The sequence below is a fragment of the Charadrius vociferus genome, unplaced genomic scaffold (genome assembly GCF_000708025.1).
Source record: "Charadrius vociferus isolate BGI_N301 unplaced genomic scaffold, ASM70802v2 scaffold494, whole genome shotgun sequence".
Classification (NCBI taxonomy): domain Eukaryota; kingdom Metazoa; phylum Chordata; class Aves; order Charadriiformes; family Charadriidae; genus Charadrius; species Charadrius vociferus.
Window position 1 is genome coordinate 1,046,434 of NW_009648157.1, and position 16,935 is coordinate 1,063,368.

The window sequence follows — 16,935 nt, forward strand, 5'->3', positions numbered from 1 at the left end:
CAGTCACAGTTTGGGCTCTCTTTCTAACTAAACCTCAGGAGCACAGAATGCCCACCTGTCCCAGAAAACACCCCATCTCCCAGCAGCTGCACAGATATGGTTCTTCAGTCCTTCCCCCAAGAAAGAAGAGACTTATCAGGTTATACGCATCGTGTATGGACATTTTTAACAATTAAGGTGCTACTCACAGGTCATGACTGATATTTTTAAAGGGAGGCAGCAGCCAAGAGTGCATTTTACAGACAGCTTGATCACACATCTTTACTGAGGATACCTGAAAAAGTCAGTCTCTCCAGAGAAACAGAACACCCAAGAATGGACAAGAATGTGTGGCTTAGATGAATGGACGGTGAGGTGGATTGAGAACTGGCTTACAGATAGAGCTCAGAGGGTTGTGGTTAGTGGCAGCACATCAAACTGTCCAAAAGTGTCAGATGAGGTACTTCTTCAAAGGCAATAATTGAGATATTTGAAAAATATAATTATTAAAGTGTTTAAGATGTCCAGGAGCCAACAGCTTAGCACAGCATTCAGTACTGCAATTTCAGATTTTTTTACTCTGACCACAAGTGATCTTTCCAAGTTACAGTGAAAAATTGCACCAGTGCAGTCAGCTTCTCATTTTGCCTTGTCTGCAGCTACCCTCCAGCCCTCAGCTAGTCCTCTCTCAAGGCCAAGAAAAAAGCTGTGCTTCTGAGACTTCTTAATCATCATTTCCAGAATAAAGGCCTTGCTTTTAAAAGAAGGGAAAGCAACTGCTTTCCTCATCTTTCCAACTACTTTTTGGAGTAAACAACATGGCAGTTTCTTTTTGGTAGGGCTTTAATGTTGATACAGATGTTCTTACACATAACGTATTTTGTTCCCCCACAAAAGACCCTAACATCTCTTATCCTCTTTTAAGAAAATTAGCCAATGAAAAGTACTCAAGATTTGTTGTTAAGATGTAGGTGCAAAGGGTGTGTTTAGATTTCAAAAGATATTTAACAAGGGCTGTTGTACCCTCAATGAGCTTTCATAAGGAAGGAGAAAAATATGATTAAGTAGGCTCTGAACAAGGAGATAGAAAGACATTTAACAGTGACCCAGGGCTGAAGACTTGAATCACAAGATCAGCTGTGAACTCCAAGGTTTTGTGTCAATACTTGAGCTTTTTCAATTCAATTGCTCTGCATTATGCATCTGGAAAAGAAGTTTTAAAAGAATGTGCTAAATTTTAATCAACTATATCTTTGGGTAAGCGTGAGAAGTTCTAGCCCCAGAGGATTCACATTCAGAGGATGTGCCTGCTTTTGCTACATCAAAATAAACTGCATTAAAGGACTGTTATCTATTGCTAAAATATTATACCCTGTGAAATCCCTCAGCCTTTTAAAAGTTAACATTTTTATAGTTGTTCTCCATTCCTTCCTCCTCCCCAGATGATGTTTTTAGAGGAGTTTCAGTACAAAACAAACCACCTGGGCAACTGTCAACTTGTAACAGTGCTAGATCTGTCGCTTTCTTGTATTTATGGTCTCGGTTTAATCTATTTCAATACATAGAACCAATGTTTCCACAAATATGTATTTAGCATTTGTTTTATATTTTCATTACTTGTTAGCAGTGTAAAAATTGTGCAAAGATATCTCAGTTCAGACTTACCACATTACACCATTAAAAGATGCTAGGAAACCCTTATGAAAGATTGTATGTAGATTATTAGGGATGAATTTAAAAACAGTCTTAACACCCAGCCTTCCCTCCCCAAAACACCCCACTTCATCTGAGCTTTTAATTTTTTTCCAAAGACTACACTAATACAATTCTTTGCTTTCTAGAATTTCTGTTCACATGTTCGTCTGGTACTTTGCAGGCGATCTCCCTGTGAGAAATTATTTCTCTTAACACTGGCTACTTTTTAAAACAAAGCATTTCCAAAATAGTTTTGTTGAATCTTTTACTGAATACAAAATATTTTTAACTTACATTTATGTTCCTTATTCACTATTGTCTAGATTTCTTTTTAACCAACCTTGTTTCCTGAAGTCTCCCTGGACATTCATCATGATCAACAGTGGCAGTTTCATAGCTTCTTTAGTTTTAATTTCATGTGAGTGTGAACCCAAGAATTTTGTAAGTAAACCACTGCATTTTGGAATGCCCTTCCGCTTATTGTTTAGTACGTGCAGTTCATTTCAACATTAACCACACTGAAGAAACTTTAATCTGTCAGTTTTTTAGATTATTATAACGCCAGCGATTTTATCTCTTTCAAAGACCTTCTGCTAAATGAAAGACAAACATTTTGTTTAATTTTGCCCTGTAAATCACAGGTTCTAAAACTTTCATTTTGGTGTCAGCTCATGGGGCAACAGCATTTCACTGCATTTTCCTTATTATTTGAGCTATCAGAGCTCTTCATCTGTGTTTTTTTTTTTTTTTCATTTTCAGAGAAACATAATGAACTGACACTGAATTTGTTTATTACTTGTTATTATTAGAAAGAAGCTGCTTTTGCTCCTTTGACTCTTTCACTAATTAACACTGTCATAGGATTTTTGTGCTGAAATTTATAGCTACCTTTCTACTGTAAGTAAACTTTACTGGGAAATTTCTGGTTATCTGAAATGACAGAACACTAGAACAATCCTTTTCATTCATTACATAACTTTTTAATTATGAAGGTAACTTTATAACTTTATTATCATGAAGATTTTGTCACCATTCTTACTGTCTTACCTTAGTATTCTTTCTTATGTCAGTTCATGTAAATGAATCATTTATATCTGGCAACTTCATCTTTGAAATGAGTGGAAGGAATCAGGAGACAACTTGCTCAAACTTCTGTATCTCTACTGAGCAATGGAATGCAACACCATTCTGCCCTTTACCTTTGCAGTGGTCAATTTTGGAAGCAGACACAAATTAAAAAACAACCAACCACCCACAAAACCCACAACATGGTGAATGCAGTGAGATGGTGACTGCTCCCTTGAGCAGTCAAGGTAGGGCTCATTTCTAAACTTCTAAAGTGTAACATTTTTTGTGCATCTTCATGTGCGTGATGCTCATTAAGCTAGTTCATTGCTCACATTTTAATTAATGTTGATGTACAAATGTTCCTATTAGAAGTGCCAGAGTCCTCAGTTTTGATTTAAAATCTAAATTTAGCGATTTTACTGATCTGCCTCATTAGCACTTAAAATAGACTGTCACCGAAAGTATGGAATGAACAACACATGAAAAAAATACATGAACGTTAATACTTTAAATGGTTTGAAGTAGAAGTTACCAGACTGTGGCTTCAATGCTACAATGCCAATGATACTGTAAGATAGATGTACATGGATGTGATGCAATGTTTTATTATGCATATTATTGCATTTTTTCTCAGGATGCAAGATTCCATTGAGTACTACTGTGAAAATAAAATTAGGTTATAAACAGAAAATAGTAGTGACATAGAAGAGCTTTGTAATTGTCACTTAAATTTTATTTTTAGAAATAGTAAATAGCTGTAACACCAAATTTATACATTTTAAACTCAGAAGTCAATATTTGTATTCAATTTGGACTAGAACTTGGAGGTTCAGTTAGGTCAAAGTTTAAGCCTCAGATCCTTGGAGCTATAGGTAAATATTATCTCAGAGGATTAAATAAACCACCTGTGGAATGGAACCATGCATGTCTGAGATAAAAGCTGAATGAATGCCAAGAGGGAGATACCTGGTTAACAGAAGCATCTGTATTAGCCACAGGCGAGGGAGAGCGACAGGCAGGTGGAGAAGAAATCTCACTGTTGGTTCCCTCCTCCCCAGACTCCTCAGTGACAGGGGAGAGCAGCGTGTGACAGCGACCAGCAGTCATCTGCCACAGGAAAAGCAACCCCGGAGCACAGGAAGAAAATTAGTTACCTCGACTTTGGTTTGACTTAGATTGAGATCACAACAAGAAAAACAACACATGGCGAGAATTACCATGACATTATTTAGTTATACTTAATACTACTACATTTACCAGCTTAAAAATCTGGTTCAACAGTTCAATAGTCTCATTTACTTGTCATACTTCAGTATGAACATGCTCTCCTATTCCCTAATGAATTTAAAAGAAAACGTATAGCAAGCAACTCAATAATAACAAATCAGGTTTTGCCTAAATGTCTTCTAGTACAATCACTGCTGCATATAGAAATCCTACGGAGAGCTACAGAATAATGCAGTATTGGCCTCAGTATCCAGGCCTGGTTAGAACAACAAGGAACAGACTTAAAAATCTAAAATACACATAATCCAGTAGCAACATATTTTTCTTACTTCCCCAATGCTGTTATACAGTGATAAATCCTGAAATCTGCACTCTATATTCACTCAGACAAAAATCCCGATAACATCAGCAGTATGATTGTAATGAGACCTGATTAGAAACTGTCAAAAGCAGAGTAATTCAAACATGAGGCCTATGGCAGTAATTAGTCAGCTTTCACTTCCAACACACTCATCTGAGAATATAGCAGCATACTGTCAATTATCACATCAACATTTTAAGAGAAGAGCTTAAAAAATATGGTGTGTACAACCTGTACATCGCAACATGTTATGAAATAATATTTATTCATTCTGGTTTTATCCTGCAATTCAGTAGTTTTTTTAGCATTTACTCTTGCACGCTGACAGGTACTAAAAAGCAATATATTTGCATCTTATTACAGACATCTTCTACCAGTATTTGTCTGTTAAATAACTTCACCCTTTATCAACAAGTCTTGAAAACCCATATAAAGCAAAATACAGTAAGAGGAAGCTGCAGCTTGTCTGGCTTGCCACACTCCAGCCATTTCAAAAGCAAAACGTAGATGCGAGCTGCAGCAATTTGCTACACAGGAGTGTTGCAATGATGCAGAAGCAACCAGCTCAGATAAAGGGTACCGAGACTAACGCATTCCTTACCATAACCACCGAGGGATGAGCGGGATGTGCTGGCAGCAGGTCTGAATCCAGCTCCTCCATTCCCTCCGAAAGCCCCTCCACTTCTGTCACTGTCAGCAGCATGGTGGCATGCTTTGCTTTCATTGTCAGCATCTTGCACTTCGAATTCAAAGAAGCAATTTGCTCCTGGTATCCTTTGATCTTCTGAGCCAGCTCCTGAGGAAACATTTTTTTTTTTTTTTCCTTCTCCCAAATGCAGAGGCAGCCAATAAAGGCCACAGGACCCGCAGCTTCTCAGCTTCCGTGGCGAAGGCAAGCTCTCCCCTCCAAGCCCAGCCAATAACATCATCGCGCTGCCTCTCAGAAACCCCGCATGAGCCGCTGCGCCGGCTGACAAGCAGGATGTTGACAGTGGAAGGAACAAGCCAGGCTGCGTCTGGCTGCACAGCCAAAGCGCAGAGCAGACAGCTTTGTAGCAAAAGCGGAAAAGTGTGGCGAAAGGCTCTGCGTGCACGATAAGTGCAGAAGGGATGAGGGAACACCTCGCGCTTACATCCAGCCTGAACCCGACATGAAGTCTATAAGCCCCAGACTGCAGCAAAGGGGAACGTCTCTCCCTCTTCCTGTCCTATTTTTTCCCCCCCTCTGTTCTATTTCCATTTATCTGAGGAAGACGAAGCTTCTCCGCATAGTGCATGCCATGGAAATGAGGTCATGTGGTAACCACAGCTGTAAAAAATGCCCCATTCAGCTCTCACCAGAAAGAATGAATTGTTCAGACAGCAACTCACAGGGTCTAACAAGATCAAATATGAAATGAACAATCAGTCCCACAATAAGATCAAATGCTGACTGGATCACTTTTTGCCAGCGTTTGGATAAGCTCTATTTTAATCTTGTTTTGGTTTAGTGTCAATGATCAGAATTAAAAGCTGAGCTGCACACAGTACTAAACTTTCTTTAAAAAGAATCTGGCCTAAAGCAGAGGGTATTTTAAAATATTGGGTTTTACGGCTATGAAATGGTCTATCTGCATCACCAAACACCATCACAAGTTTGAGTTTAGTCAGAGAAGAAAGATGGAGATGAATAGCCTTAGAAACTAACTTGTCTTTTCTCCTACCCTGTACTGCTGCCCAGTTCAGTATCCAGTTTCAAAGATTTCAATTAATATACTTAAAACAAAACATGGTGGAAGATTTTCACATTTCTGCCAAAGCTATTGTTCCTGTCTCCCTAGAGGCTCAGTATCATGACAGAATTTTGACCTAGAAAGTGAAAACATTTCTATAAGTTTGCCTGCTAAATCAGTGATTATTCACTTAAATATATATTTCTGCTTTATTTTTATATCTGCTTTTGTTTCTTCAACAAACACAAGGTTTCATGGAAACATAGCAACAGAAGTTGCATGAACTAGTAGGTAGAACAGTAAATAATAGCAATATTTTTTTTAAAGTAAATAAGATTACTGCTCCAGGCTGGTAAAAAGGGATTTTTTTTTTTTTTTGGCTGTATAACATTTTCAGGGAACTGCTTCCTCAAAATCAGAGCAGTCATAGTGAGAAACACAGAGCTAGACATGGAAGCAGCATAAAGACTGAGGATGACACTTTACTGCCTGGGTTTCAAAGCTACTTGGTCACTGTCTGTCATGTTAGCAACAAAAGGAGCTGTTTTGGAGCTCCAAAGCTTACCCTGGAGACTAGGCAAAGTCTTGAGTATAAAACATCAACTAAATCAATCAAAAACCAAACCACAACCAAATCAATGTCTAGCAGCTGGAATAGTTATCTGCTCTGTTTGGCAGGTACCAGTCATTCACTAATGCTCAATGAATGACATCTCTGGGGCTCAGTGGGAAATTATTGTCATTCCATATACTCACAAAATGCCATCAATATTAATGAGATGCAATAACATTTGTGACATTAATGTCCAATGCACTGGGTATCTAACATCCTCTCAACTGCAAGCAAAGAAAAGGAAAAGGAGGCAAAAATGTGATTGGGAAAAAAAAAAAGGCAGCTTATAATAGCAGTGTCCTATGAGGAACTGTATTATCCATTAAAATAATTCATAAGTATGGAGATACTTGCCCACATTCTTATCTGAAAGTCTAAAGAAACACGGTTCAGAAAACATAGTTCTAGAGCGTAACTAGTTACATACACACGTAGTAATACAAGCTTCCTACAAATCAGGGTGTACTTTCCTTTTATTTTCTTCCTCTTATTTTAATTCTAAATATAGCTACTAAAAATGTCCCTTTAAGTTCTTGCTCATGCAGGCTTCATCAGGGAATCTGGTAACTGATGTTTTCTTAAAATAATAACACACATAAAAGACTTGCCTTTTGAAGTGATATAATAACATAGGGTTCAGTATATCCTCTTTATGCTACACTTTTCCACAGGTATTTAGCAGAGAAAATATGAGCCAAAAATCTGTATCTCTCAGCTTTTCAAAACTCCTTACCCCTGAACATGGAAAGCTTGCAAGCATGAAACCTGTCCCCTCTGGTTGATCCCAGAATGTGCAATAGAGTAAAGCTGCTGTCTTCCTCCAGACCTTCAGCTTCCAAACTTGTTCAAATGCAGATGAAACTTCAAGCTGCCCCATTTTTAATTCCTTCCTCCAGCAATATTACCCTGTCACTGATATCCTGCATTTGCTGTTCCAGAACATTTGAATAGAGAATAGTAGCATTTTTAATTCAGCATTAAAAAAAAAAATAAAAATGTTTGTTTAAGCAAACTGCTCTGCATTTAAACTAAATAACTTTTGCAACAACTGGATAGAAAATGAGCAACACATATAACATTAGGTTATAGTACATAATTGCAGACAGCTTTTAATTCAAAGGTAAAGAAATGGTGCCATCTGGTGCCAAAAGTGACATACTGAGTTCCATGGTGCATTTTCTACCCCAACAACTACACAGCAGAGAGGGGAAGGGGAAAGGCGCTCAGGACCTCCCATGCCAGCACAGACAGAAGACTTCACAGAGACGATCCCAACTCATTTGAGGGCTGAAGATCAATGAGTTTGAGGGCTGGACCTGTAACTCCAGAGGACAAAACCCTTCCCAACAACAACGTTGAAAGGAGCCTTTGGAGTGAACCTTGCAGAGTTTTCCTCCAAATCTACTGTGGTTTTCATGTGATTCAAGTCCCTTGGTGTTCTTTTACGGAATTTTACTGGGATAGAAATGAGTAAGTACTTTAAGAGATATGTGCAAATGGCAATCAGTGACGAGTGGTTTTCCTCAGGGGTTGGTACTGGGATCAGTTCTCTTTAACGTCTTTGTTGGTAACATGGACATTGGGATTGAGTGCACCCTCAGCAAGTTTGCTGATGACACCAAGCTGTGTGGTGCAGTTGACACACTGAAGGGAAGGGATGCCATCCAGAGGGACTTGGACAGGCTGGAGAGGTGGGCCTGCGCAAACCTTGTGAAATTCAAGGCAGCCAAGTGCGAGGTCCTGCACCTGGGTTGGGGCAATCCCAAACACAAATGCACGCTGGGCAGAGAATGGATTGAGAACAGCCCTGAGGAGAAGGACTTGGGGATGTTCGTTGCTGAGAAGCTCAACATGAGCCGGCAATGTGCGCTTGCAGCCCAGAAGACCAACTGTATCCTGGGCTGCATCAAAAGAAGCGTGGCCAGCAGGATGAGGGAAGTGATTCTGCCCCTCTACGCCGCTCTTGTGAGACCCCACCTGGAACACTGCATCCAGCTCTGGAGCCCCCAACATAAGAAGGACGTGGGCCTGTTGGAGTGGGTCCAGAGGAGGGCCACGAAGATGATGAGATGGCTGGGCACCTCTCCTATGCAGACAGGCTGAGAGAGTTGGGACTGTTCAGCCTGGAGAAAAGAAGGCTCCAGGAAGACCTTATAGTGGCCCTCCAGTACCTAAAGGGGGCCTACAGGAAAGATGGGGAGGGACTCTATCAGGGAGTATAGCGATAGGACGAGGGGTAACAGTTTTAAACTGAAAGAGGGTAGATTTAGATTAGATATTAGGAAGAAATTCTTTACTGTGAGAGTGCTGAGGCACTGGAAGAGGCTGCCCAGAGAAGTTGTGGATGCTCCATCCTAGGAAGTGTTCAAGACCAGGCTGGATAGGGCTTTGAGCAACCTGGTCTAGTGACAGGTGTCCGTGCCCACGGCAGAGTGGTTGGAACAGGATGATCTTTAAGGTCCCTTCCAACTCTAACCATTCTATGGTTATGATTCTATAAGGATCGCTGAATTAGCAGAGATCACCTGACTAACTGTTTAACATTGACTTCTGGGATGCTCCTCAATCAAGTACCTATGTTAACTGCCCCTTAACTACGCAATGCTTTCATTTGTCACAATGTTCCCTGGAGATTAGGACACATCTAACTGAATAAACAAGTGAATACTCCACACTCTACCAATAGCATGAGTTTTCTATCTGTTATTTAGTCTATCTGCTCAACTAGCCTTCAGTAAGCCTGAAAAGCTACTCAGCTAATTTATGACTGTTGTTTATGAAAAGATTTTTGGGCCAATGAGCTGCCATTGAGCCCATGTTGTTGCATTTTGGCTCTCCCACCTCATGACGTGAAATCTGGACCTGGAGTTCCTGGATGTTGCCGGTTGCTATTGGCTTGTCTTGGATCTCACGATGGGCACCCTCTATCATTTGTTGTAAGTGTTTCATTTCTTGCTCGTATTGCTCGTACTGAACCACTGCTTCCTAGAGAGGGGGAAAAAAAAATTGAGTGTCTACAGGAAAATTAATATTTAAGTAGTCCAACCATGACTGATCTGCCTTCTGAAGTGGAGCAAGCTTACATCTGTCTGGCACTTGCATCTGGATAAGCAAAGCAGTAATATAGTCAGGAAAAAGTCCATTCAGATATACTGTGAACTGCAGTGAATTCAATGGTTTCTTTGTTCAACTATTTCCAAAAAAAAAAGTTCATATAACATGATGTTTTAGGTACCCAACATAAGGAGCTAGAACTTCTGCTTCCAACACGTATCTGCACTAAACATATCCACCAAAAAGACAGCATTGTCTAGTCTCATGGTTTTACCATAAAGCATTTTCATCTGCTTTTTCACTTCAAGTCTCCATTTATGAAGTGGAAAGACTGAATGAAAAAGTTAGATTTTACAGAAAATACAACTGGGAGAGGATTATGAAGATTGATCCAGATCATTACGCTACCAGTCTGGTATCAGTTCTTTCCATCACAGATTCACCACCAGTTTGTCTAAAGTGTCTTTGAAACTTTTTAGTGTGACATTGTATCCTTCTTTGTACTTAAGTATCATTAAGTATCCTTAATGACCAAAGTCTCTTCCGTTATCTAACTTGCAGCTCTGTAGTTGTACCCTACATCACTGTATTTTTCTGTCACTAAATAGCAGGAAAGAAAAGCTTATTCTCTTCTTCTTTGGAAAAATCTTTAACATGTTTAGGTATGAATTCAAACAATCAAACAAACTCTAGTTTTCTTGTATTTAGCAAAACTTGAAAATACAAATTTAATAAATGCTGAATGACTCCAAAATCAGAAAGGAAATATATACAAATATTAAATAAAAAGAAAAATAATGAATTACTTTTAGCCTAGAAAGCTATTTAATTAACTCAATAGTTTTTATGCAATCACTATAAGCCATTGAAGTTATAAAGATATATTACTTTCATTAACGGATTGTATATATTATAAAATTAACCTGCATACAACTGTATGTTAGCTATTCATCTAGTTAATCCTATCAGCATTACAAAAAACCAAAGCAAGATCAAGGAGACAACAGAGATGAGAGTCTGATGAGTATATCAACAAATAACACGATCGCGAATGTTAAAACCCCAAAAAACACGGAGTCTGAAATGACTAAAACTCAGTGGGGAACTTTCTCGTAGTACTACAAGGAAAAAAGGAGTGCACAGAGATACGAAAGCCTCTGTTTTCATCACCACTTGCAGGGCACTGTTCAAGTTACTCAGAGTAGTTTATGGGATGGAGCCGCACTTGCCTGCATGATGTTGCACTGCTGAATGGCGGTGTGCTGCAGGCGGCTGGCCTCCTCCTGGAGCCGAAGGGCGCTGTGGCACATTGGCAGGCTGGTGACCACCTCCTCAGGAATCCTCAGGGCGCTCTGACAGACTTGTACTGCGTGAACTTTTGGCTTCAGTGACTCCATTTCAGACAACAGATGCTAGAAACAAAGTCAGTGCCACAATAAGCCAGTTCTGCAGAACTCCCAGAGCATTTCACGCAGCAAAAGAAAAATAACGATGAGTTCAAGCACTAAACCAAACAAATCTGATTATCTGTTTTCTATATTGAATATAAGCAGGACACCCTTTGTCTGGAGTAGCTCATTCTAAAATGAGTATTCTTTTAAATACTAATTAAGCAAAATTCCCATTTAACAGGAATAAAAATAATTAATAAAAAAGCACGGTAGTACCTATTTTTAAGTGTCTAAGTACAAAAATATTTCCGTTAACCTATTTGAAAAAAATATCTGTACAAAATCCACAAATCAAAGCAGCATAGGAGTCATTTATGTATACACATATTTTAATGTTAAAATCCAAGTGGAACTCCCCACTAAGACACAGAAGCACATTTTCAAACCAGCAAATGAATCCCGTTGTGTTCACAACCTTCCTTTGAAAATAGAACCATGTCTGAAAATGTTGCTCAAAATTCAAAAGGCAATCAAACAGAAAGAAACACAGCTACACGGAGATCTTCTCCTTTGAATAATCACGTGCTATATGCCTTTGTTAATAGTCTCTATTCTTTTCACAATGTTCATTCAAGCTGCCTGTTCATATGCATGAGAAGGGTCTAAGTGCAATGACTGGAGAATAGTTTTGATCAGCATCCTTTTTACCTTCACTGGGGAGTTTAATGTATTCACAGATAGAAAAAGAAAAAAGAAAAAAAAAAAAGGAAAAGGCAAAGTTGACAAAAAGGGCCTTAGCACATTAGAAAAAGATTTTAAGTTTAAAAGATATAAATCAGTTAGACGATGTGTATGTGGCACACAGTCACCTCCCTTCTCCTATACCCTATGCAGAAAGATAGCTAAGTGGGTCTGGAGTGCATACTGATCAGAGGACCGTGGTTTGCTCTTTATTTCTGTGCCTTCATGACATATGGTGGATTATCTAACCAGAGATCTGTTATAATGACCTATTCCTTGGACATCACTGGCGAGGCCGCCCCTCGGCAGGCTCCATACTGCTGGCAGAGGGTGTCTTTACCCTGCAGGTGGCACCCAGAGGTACTCTGGGGGCTGCATGCCAGCCAGGCGCTCTCCAAGACCCCCTCTCTGGCCTGGTGAAATAGGTGGGCAGGGGCTTACAGCCCCTTTCTGTGCAAAAGAAAGTCATACTGTGAGACCTACCAGAGCCAGGACAAAGAATACACATAAACAGTGTAATGTCCATATTCCTTTACTCTTACAGTGGGTGAGGTGTTTCACTTACACTCTTCAATGCCACATTCTGAAATTTGGCTGCAAGTCCCTAGAATAAAGACTGCATATTTTAACCAAAAGTGAAAGCTCTGCAAATCTTAAAGTGGATCTGTTGACATTTAGTTTTCACTAGCAGACTAGGACAGTTAAATCTCTCCATTAGATTGCAGTAAGAAATATTTCTTAAGCACCTCAGAGAGCTATAACTTGGGTTATTTTTCTTGTCATGAGACTTAGACCAAAAATAATAAATTGAAAAACTCTATAGTAGGCCAAGTGCAATACAGAAAGCAGTACTATCTTACGGAGATAATTCAACTAAACATACAAAACCATAACCGGGCTTAAGGAAAACTGAATTTTCTCTTAGCTTTCCAGTTGATTATTTGGGGAGCTAGCAAAACACCATCTCATTGCATCTCTATCTGTAAAATAGTGATAACAATCTAGACTTCCTTTTGAAGTACTTTAAGAACCTGTTGATGAAAAGCACTGGATAAGAACTGATCTTGATTATTGTTAGTAGTATGGATTAAACTTGGATTGGATTCACGTTTCTCAGAATTGCATCAACCTAAGAACAGGCTCATCAAGGATTATACTTCAACAATTCCCTTTGAGGGAATGACTTTTCCCATTCCATCCCTTACTCCGTTGGTAGTAATTTGGGGCTAGACTCTGAGACAATGACCCACCTAAGAAACACCTCAATCTCTCTCACCGACATTCATTTTTCTTTGTGTAGGCTCACACTACTCAAGTGCTAACTTTGAGATCCTGGCCTTTTACCTGTCTGTGAGAAAGTTGCTCTTTCAAGCTCAAATGCCCGAGCTCTGGAGACGTCAGTGTGGCTTGGGCTTGCTCCAGAGCGGCCTGCAGGGCTCTCAGCTCAACTTCAAATTTCTTCATGTCCTGTAACACAACACATTTGCTTCAGGGATAATTTGAAAAAAAAAAAAAAAAAAAGGAAAAAAATCACTATAAATATATCTGTCTGGATTTTGTAGCTACGTCTCCTATATGCAGTGCCAAAACTAATTCATGGTTTTAACAATGAATTTTGAATATTGAACGTATTGGATAAAAATACCAGTCATATTACAGTCTTGAAAAAGAGGTCTTAAAGTCAGAGCTATTATTTTAAGTACTTTCTGTATTTCTAATACAGCATGCGCTTTATAAAGCTAATTTCATAAAGTTCAAGGCCTAGAAAGGAACTCAAGGTGTCCTCTAGTCATCTTCCATAATAACAAAGGACATAACTGTCTTATCTACAGACTGTTCTTAAAGACCACTAGCAGTGGAGTCCCACTTACATCTACAGACAAGATATTCTGATGTTTCAGTACTCTTTTTGTAGAAAGTTTTTTCTGAGGGTCTGACACAAAGTTATCTTTTGTTGCAATTTCAATCTTCTACTTACTATCCCTTGACCTGAAGAACAAAATATGTTTCTTCTCTCTGAATACATCATATGTTAGGATAATCCTTCTTCATGCATCTTTTCTACAAATTTATACGCATATCACAATCATCACTATCCTCTGTTCTTTCTCCAGTTGGTCCATTTCTTTCTTCAAGTGGAAAACTGGACATAGCTGAAACCTTGCTAGTGACCAATATGTAGAGCAAAAAGACTACTTCACATACCTTACAATTACATACTTAATTTTCTGCGTGGTGTTTGGCTTTTTTACAATGATGTGACATTGTTCACTCATTTTGACATGATCCCGATTATTCAACTTAAGAACTTTCAACAGGGTGCGTTGAGCCAGTAATTCCTACTTCAGCTGCACACATGCTTGGTTCTTCCTGTCTAAATATAACAGTTTGTCCCTGTCCCCATTGAATAGCAGCCTAAGGTTTTTTTTTCAGGCAGTCACTGTACATTTGGTGTTGTCTAAGCATCCCAAAAGCCATGATCTCTAAACCACCATCCAATTCATTAATGAAAATACTGAACAGAACCAGACCCAAGGGAGAACCCTGCAAAATCCTACTTGATATATCCCTCCTTTTGGGCTGTGAACCATTGACAACTACCTACCAGGTGAGTTTTCTAGCCAGCTTTACACCTACTTATTTTATTTTCAACTAGATGAGCTTATTAACTTTGTTAATAACAATATCACGTGAAACATTATTAGACTCAAGATATATGATATATTGTACATTTATCTACAAATCTACCTATTACTTTCACATTAAATTGGACACTTTTGATACGATTTTCTTTCTTCATAAGTCTACATTGGCTTCTATTCTTCTCCACATTTTCTTATAAGAATTTACAAATAGTTTATTCAATTGTTCCAATACTTCTGTGAGAACTGAAGCTAGTAAGTTTCACTTCTACTGTGCTTACTTGTACGCAAATCTCTGGTTTGTTCCATGAAAAATGAAAGAAAAAAAAATAGTAAAAGCCTTCAGCTCAACATTGTGGTTTACTGATTTGTGCTTTTGTAATAGAAAGAAGTCTTCAAAACCTCTCTATTACACTGTTACAGCTGCTGCAGCTGTAGCATTTCTGCTATGTCTTATAAATATTGTGAAATAAGAGCCAAATATGGAGAAGGACCATTTTTAACCTTAGCTGCAATTGTCTTAACAAATGATGATAGCCTATTCTCTTCGTTACCTTTAGGAATTTTCCTATTTAGTAGTGTGTAACAGTAGGAGGTGACAGCAGAAGAACCCCTATAAATATACTAATTATCCCATTCCAATAGTAATTTTTTCCTGAAATATTGTATCAATTTTAAAGAAGAAAAAGGTTAAAACTTCTTGCCCTGAAGGTAAGAGCAAGTAGAAAATACTTCTGTGCTTCTCCCTGTGTCTTGCACCAGTTTACCATGCATCACATAGGTGTAACACGTATTTACGTTAACAATAAACTGGTAAGGAAGAGCTGCACAGAAATGTCGGGGACATGAAAAAGCACGTTAATTATTTTCACTGCACTCCCTTGTAGCGGTAGTTCTCACATTATGGAATCCTGGTCTGGTCCAGTATTGATGTAAATTAATAGATAGCAGGCTTTAGATACTGAAAGAGAAAAATTAAGGAAATGGCACAATATAAGTCCCAACACAGACACTTTTCAAGTGTCTAAACATAGTTCTCAGTGCCATTTGAGACACACCATAATCCCCAATACATCCATCCAGAATGGGCAGATATGACAGGACCTGCAGGAATCTTGTCCCCATCTGGAACAGCACCTGAAGGCAGTATCTCAAATGGCGCAAGACATCTAGCTTTAGACAACACAGCCATGCCCTTTATAGACCACAGATACTCTGTCCGGCTAATAGTCTCAAAAACATGATGCATGCACCACCCTATAGCTGTCAGCTAGCATTAGAAAAACTGCTTTCATATACCTTGGCAGCATCTTGGAGATTTGGTAGCCGCACTTTGATAACTTGCTGTAATTCCTCTGTTCGCCGCCCCAGTTCCAGCACTTGCTGTGACATTCCTTCAGTACAGTATACGCTTGCCAGATACTCAATCCTTTCACTCATGGCCTCAAGATCACCATGAATCTCTCCGGACTCATCAAGCATAGTCTAGATGAAGATATGAACAAACTGAATGCCAGAGTTGAGCTTCAGATTAAACATTTCTGTGTATAAGTATATTCCTGTTCTGCAAATTCCTCAATTTGTACACATCTGTAAGCATATGATTAAGTTCCACTGATTTCCTGTAAGGCTTAGGCAATATGCTTAATTCTGAGTGTGTGCTGAAGTGCTTCATCTTAGGGAGACTGTGAAACAAAACAGTAAGTCAAGAAGCTTCAGCAGCTGTACTTACAAACATTTCTTTTAGTGTTTTGCTATATGCACTTGCCTGTAAAAATATAATATACCCAATCTATGGATAGGATTTGTTCTGGAAGCCTGCTGTACCTAATAGAAGCAGTGGAAAGCACTTAGGTGCAGTGTCATAGCAGCGCAGTAATCATTAATGCTGCCTAAAAAATGGCTACCAAAGTGTTCTGTGGGATGGCACTGGTAAAGCCCGTATCCTCATCAACTTTTGAAGCAGGGAAAAAGCCACAGCAAAATCAAACCAGAAATGCTAACTCCCAGCTATGCTCAGGAAGAGTTGCCTGGAGGTTCCTCTTCAGGATAAGAAAGTGTGGCATACTACGATCCCTCTGTAAGTGAATGCAACTGACAATTAACTAATGCATATATATAAACCATAATTAATGCATTCTTATTTTGGCATTAATGAGATGTGATCATCTTACGAAGCTTTGACTTGTTCCACGTGGTCATGTAAGAGTGGGCAAGCTTGAACCTTATCAAACTGCTCCCCTGATTCCACACTTACACATTTCACACACAGACACACAGAGAACAAATTGCACTGTCACAGGGACAGCAAAACACTCTGATGCGAGGTGCTCAGGAAGCGACTGGAATAAACTCATCCATTGGGTATCAGTCTGAGAACATTTGGGGTGAAACTCAGATAAGAACAAAGGCTATTCCAATTTAGCAGAGAGGAGGAAAAAAAACCACAACA

At 39.1% G+C, this 16,935-nt stretch overlaps 1 protein-coding gene across 1 annotated transcript in view; it reads right to left on the reverse strand.

Moving 5' to 3' along the window:
• SYNE1 (spectrin repeat containing, nuclear envelope 1) overlaps window positions 1-16,935 on the reverse strand; it is a 247,402-nt gene that overhangs the window by 95,791 nt on the left and 134,676 nt on the right. The window contains exons 83-88 of the mRNA XM_009884058.1: window positions 15,783-15,968; window positions 13,186-13,308; window positions 10,939-11,121; window positions 9,497-9,640; window positions 4,932-5,126; window positions 3,709-3,849 (exon numbers count right to left, since the gene is read on the reverse strand). Coding sequence (XP_009882360.1) covers window positions 3,709-3,849; window positions 4,932-5,126; window positions 9,497-9,640; window positions 10,939-11,121; window positions 13,186-13,308; window positions 15,783-15,968 — 972 coding nt within the window. The remainder of the gene's footprint in view (window positions 1-3,708; window positions 3,850-4,931; window positions 5,127-9,496; window positions 9,641-10,938; window positions 11,122-13,185; window positions 13,309-15,782; window positions 15,969-16,935) is intronic.